Below are 4,865 nucleotides of genomic sequence, written 5' to 3' on the forward strand. Positions count from 1 at the left end.
GTGTCTCTGTCTGTCTCTGTTACTTTCTGCGTTTGCTGCTGAGTGTCTGCTGCATGCAAATTAGAGGCTGTAGCACCACGCCAAGGTCAACAGCATCTGCTGCTGTTGCTGCTGCTGCTGCTGCTGCTGCTACTGCTGCTGCTGCTGCTGCACCTGTGCTGCTGCTGCTCCAGTCTTAGGGTTTTCACATTTGTTGACGGCCACCACTACCGGCACTTTGAGGCGTCGAGACACCTCAGCTAATTCTTCATCCCCCTCCTCCAGCCCCGCCTGTAGACAAACATGCATGCATGCATGCAAGGGTTTAGGGTTTAGGGTTTAGGGTTGTTGTTTAGGGTTTGGGCATTCGTCATTTGGGTTTAGGGCTTGTTTCGTACGGGTTAGGGATTGGAGATTAGGGTTTAGGGTTTACGGCTTGCTGTATAGGGTTTAGGCTTTGTTGTTTAGGGTTTAGGGTTTAGAGTTTAGGGTTTGTTGTTTAGGGTATGTTGCTTAGGGTTCACTGTTTAGGGTTTGTTGTTTAGGGTTTAGGGTTTAGGGTTTAGGGTTTACGCGTCCGTCGACTACGAGTACTGCGCACGCCGCCATTTGAATCGCCACTGCGATTTGGTCTTGCAACTAAAAATAAAAATAATAATAAAATAAATAAATAAATAAATAAATAAATAAAATAATTAATTAATTAATTAATTAAATCAAATAAATAAACAAATAAATAAATGAGGCGACAGAAAAAGATACAAATGAATTTAAATAAATACACCAAAATTAAAAATAAAAATAAATAGACGAATAAAAATAAGAAGTAAAAACAAATAAATATACATCAACAAATATAAATAAAAATAAAATATAAATAAAAAACAAATAAATAAATAAATAAATGTAAACAAACAAACACAAATATATTAAGCAAATAAATACGCAAATAAACATAAACAGGCGAACAAACAAATACATATAAATATATACATATATATATTTATATATATTTATCTATTTATATATATTTATATATTTATATATATAATTTATTTATATATTTATATTTATTTATATATTTAGATTTGAGTTGCTTCGTGAATAAAAAGAATAAAAAGTAATAACGCGAAGACAAATAAAAAAATAAATACAAATAAATAAACGGGTAAACAAAAAAATAAATAAATTAACTAAATAAATAAAATAAAAAAGCAAAGTAATATAAATAAATAAATAAATATAAATATATAATAAATAATATCAATAGAAAACAAACAACTAGAGAACTAAAGAAACAAAAATATCGATCTCAACATAATTGGGGTGTATGCACAGCTATTTTTTTTTGATTATTTACCTGCGCAGCGAAGGGCCCTTCTTTGATAATTTCATTTGTTATTCCTCCCGTATCGATGACTTCAATTTGTTTGTCTCTCCAAGTTGTTGCTGCATGCAATCTGTCTCGCGTCGTGCCGGCTGCAGCACTAACAATAGCACCACCTGCAGCAGCAGCAAGGGGGCCCCCGAAGCAAATTCGATTAAATAAAGAACTCTTCCCTGTGTTTGGTCTCCCTAATAAACATATACGAAATGTAGGAGCTGCTGCTGCTGCTGCTGCTGCTGCTGTTGCTGTTGCTGCTGCTGGTGTTGGTGGTGGTCCTGCTGCTGTTGCTGCTGCTGTTGCTGCTACTGATGATGATGATGGGGGTGGAGGTGATGATGCTTCTTCTTCTCCTGTTGCTGCTGCGAGTGCAGCGCGTAAACCTCTTCCTGCTACTACTGCTGTTCTTGCTGCTGCTGCTGTTGTCGTTGCTGCTGCTGCTGCTGTTGTTGCTGCTGCTGCTGCTGGTCGTGCTGCAGTTGGCAATAGTCGGCAGCAGAATTTAGTTTGTGTGTTCAGGGGGTTTTCTTTTCTTAACCAGAAGAAAGGGCCCCCACGCAAGACTGCTGCGTCTCCTTGCTGCTGCTGCTGCTGCAGCTGCAGCAGCAGCAGCAGCAGCAGCAGTAGCAGCATCAGCGTCAAGCAGCAGCTCTATTAGAGGGGACCCCTAGGCGTCGAGCGGCGTCCTCACGCTATCTGCAGCAGGCAACAGAAGCCGCTGATGCTGCTGCTGCTGCTGCTTCCTCTTTAAATGCTGCTGCATTGCAAGCTGCGTATACACCCGAATGAAACCTCTTCAGTACCCTCTGGGGGCCCTTGGGGGCCCCCGATCGCTGCACATGGGGACAAGCCAATCAAAACCCTCAAGGGTTTAGGGTTTATGGTTTAGGGTTTAGGGTTTAGGGTTTAGGGTTTAGGGTTCAGGGTTCAGGGTTCAGGGTTTAGGGTTTAGGGTTTAGGGTTTAGGGTTTAGGGTTTGTAGCTGCCGGCTTAAGGTGAAAAAAGCTTTATATTTTTCCTCGTGTTGAGTAAATAAAGATTATAATTGACGTTTACTGATTAAATTAAATATATTTTGTCGCTGTTTTATTTATTTTGTTTATTTTGTTTCTCCTTTTACTATCATCAGAGGCGGCTGCCATCTGCTGCAGGTGTGGGGCCCTGAAGTGTTTGTTTGCTGCAGCATTTTCCTGCATCGATAAGATTAAATTAACAACAATTTAATTAATTTTATTAATTTTATTTTATTTAGTTGTTTATTTAAACAATTTATATCGCAGCAACGTCTCACGAGGTGTATAGGCAGCTGCTGGACTCGTCTGAGTGCTCCTGTTGCTGCTCCTGCTGCTGACGCTGCTGCTGTTGTTGTTGTTGCTGCTGCTGCTGCTGTTCTGTACAGAGGCTTGGTGCTGATGGGCCGTCCTGCAGCGGCGGCGGCGCAAGCCGCAGGCGAGTCTGCTGCTGCTCTCGACGCCGACCCCTCCAGCAGCAGCAGCAGCAGCAGCAACAGCAACAGCAGCAGCTATGGTATACGCACGCGGAGTGCTAGGGCCAGAGAGGTCCAAGAAGCTGCCGCTGATAGCAGCAGCACAACTGCTGCTGCTGGCACCACCAGGAGCAGCAGGAGCAGCGGCAGCAGCAACAGAAACAACAGCAGCAACAGCAGCAGCAAAAGTACGCCCGCTAGGAACCGGAGCCGCAGCAGCAAAGGTCGCAACAACAGCAACAGCAGCAACAGCAGCAACAACACCAACAGCAACAGCAATATCAACACCGAAAACAGCAGCAGCAGCAGCAGCAGCAGCAGCATCATCATCATCAGTAGCTCCCTTGGCGGCACTGGCAGCAGCAGCAATAGCGACAGCAACAACAACAGCAACATTAGTAGCATCAGCAGCAACAGCAGCAGCAGCAAACCATTTCGTTTAGGTGCTACCCCTCGCATATCGCTGGGGCTGTTGGGTGTCGGCGCCTCTTCAAGGCAACCCTCATCTGCTGCTGCTGCTGCTGCTGAGACAGGTGCAGCAGCAGCAGAAGCAGCAGCAGCAACAACACAGGCGATCCCGGAGGCATTTCGGCATTTGTCTTTGGGTCGTCAAATACCCAAGCCGCTGCTGCAGTCCCTCAGCAGCAGCAGCAGCAGCAGCAACAGCAACAGCAGCAGCGGCAGCAAAGCGCGCCCTCCCACCTACCTCGACACTGCAGCAGCTCCTGGAGTCGTCAGGCTGCAGCCTGTACAACCTGCAGCAGCAGCAGCAGTAGCAACAACCCCACCCAGCAGCAGCAGCAGCAACAGCAGCAGCAGCAGCAGCAACGTGAGAGATGAGAAGCAGGTTATGGAGATGGTTGCTGGCGGCTGTTCGCCTCCCTCTGCTGCTGCTGCATTGCTGCAGCAAGGGGTTTGCATGCATTCGTCTTTGGTGTGTACAGACAGTTTGCAGCTGCAGAAGGCGGAGCGGCAGCAGCGGCAGCAGCAGCAGCAGCAGCAGCTTGACCGATGGTTTAATATGCCTTTAAAAGAAATATCTCCGCAGCTGATGCGAGAACTGCAGCTGCTGCAGCTGCATGCATATGCAAACCCAAAGACATTCATAGGGCGGCGCAGGGGGCCCCTGATACATCTAAAGAAGCTGCAAAGCAACAGCAGCAGCAACAGCAGCAGCAGCAGCAGCAGCAGCAGCAGCAGAGGGGGGGCTCCCAGACAAGCAGCATTTATGCATGTTGCTCGTGTAGTCGGAGGTTCGACAGTGTGTGCAGCAGGAGGTGGTAAGGAGTCTCAAGCAGCAGCAGCAGCAAATAAAGGCCCCGGGAGACGCAGCAGCAGCAACTCGCTGCTGCATGCGCTGCTCAGCAGCAAAGAAGTAAAGAGTTGGTGCTCTAAGAAATATAAACAAATCCAAGAAAAAACTAACAGCCACAAATACAAGCGCAAATTTAAAACAAAGAAAAAACAAAGAAAACATTAAACATATACACATAGACAGACTTGTTATACTATATGTTTAAATATCTATCTATATATATATATAATATATGAAACATATAATATATATATATTATATATATATAGATACTTGTGTAGATATATATTATGTATGATATATTATATATATATGTATATATATATATATATACATATATATATATATATATGTATTATATATATATATATATATGTGAATGTACTATGCATTATTCTTCATATATATGAAATACGGAGAAACATTTAAGGGGACCCTTCTTCTTAGAGACCCTAACAGCAGCTTATGGCAGCAGCAGCAGCAGCAGCAGCAGGAGCTGTTTGCTGCTGTTGCTGCTGCTGCGGGTTTTGGGGGTGAGGGTTATTTTGCCTTCTGTATAAGTTAAACCGGGAGTTAAAAGCATTAAAAATATTTATTTATTTATTTATTTACTTGTTTATTTATAAAATAAATAAACACTCAAGCGCATGCAAACCCACAAAAAGAGCGGGGAGGGGCCCTCACTGTCTCCCTGCAAACGC

The 4,865-nt window shown here is 44.0% G+C and overlaps 1 protein-coding gene across 1 annotated transcript; it reads left to right on the plus strand.

Annotated features, from left to right (window-relative positions):
* Positions 1-2,775: 2,775 nt before the first annotated feature.
* EAH_00008540 (hypothetical protein, conserved) lies at positions 2,776-4,329 on the plus strand (the record flags this gene model as incomplete). Its single annotated transcript, XM_013395540.1, has 1 exon — positions 2,776-4,329. The coding sequence occupies one exon, from the start codon at positions 2,776-2,778 to the stop codon at positions 4,327-4,329; it is 1,554 nt and encodes a 517-aa protein (XP_013250994.1).
* Positions 4,330-4,865: the final 536 nt, after the last annotated feature.

Source organism: Eimeria acervulina, genomic scaffold (genome assembly GCF_000499425.1).
Source record: "Eimeria acervulina Houghton genomic scaffold, Eah_scaff41, whole genome shotgun sequence".
Classification (NCBI taxonomy): Eukaryota; Apicomplexa; class Conoidasida; order Eucoccidiorida; family Eimeriidae; genus Eimeria; species Eimeria acervulina.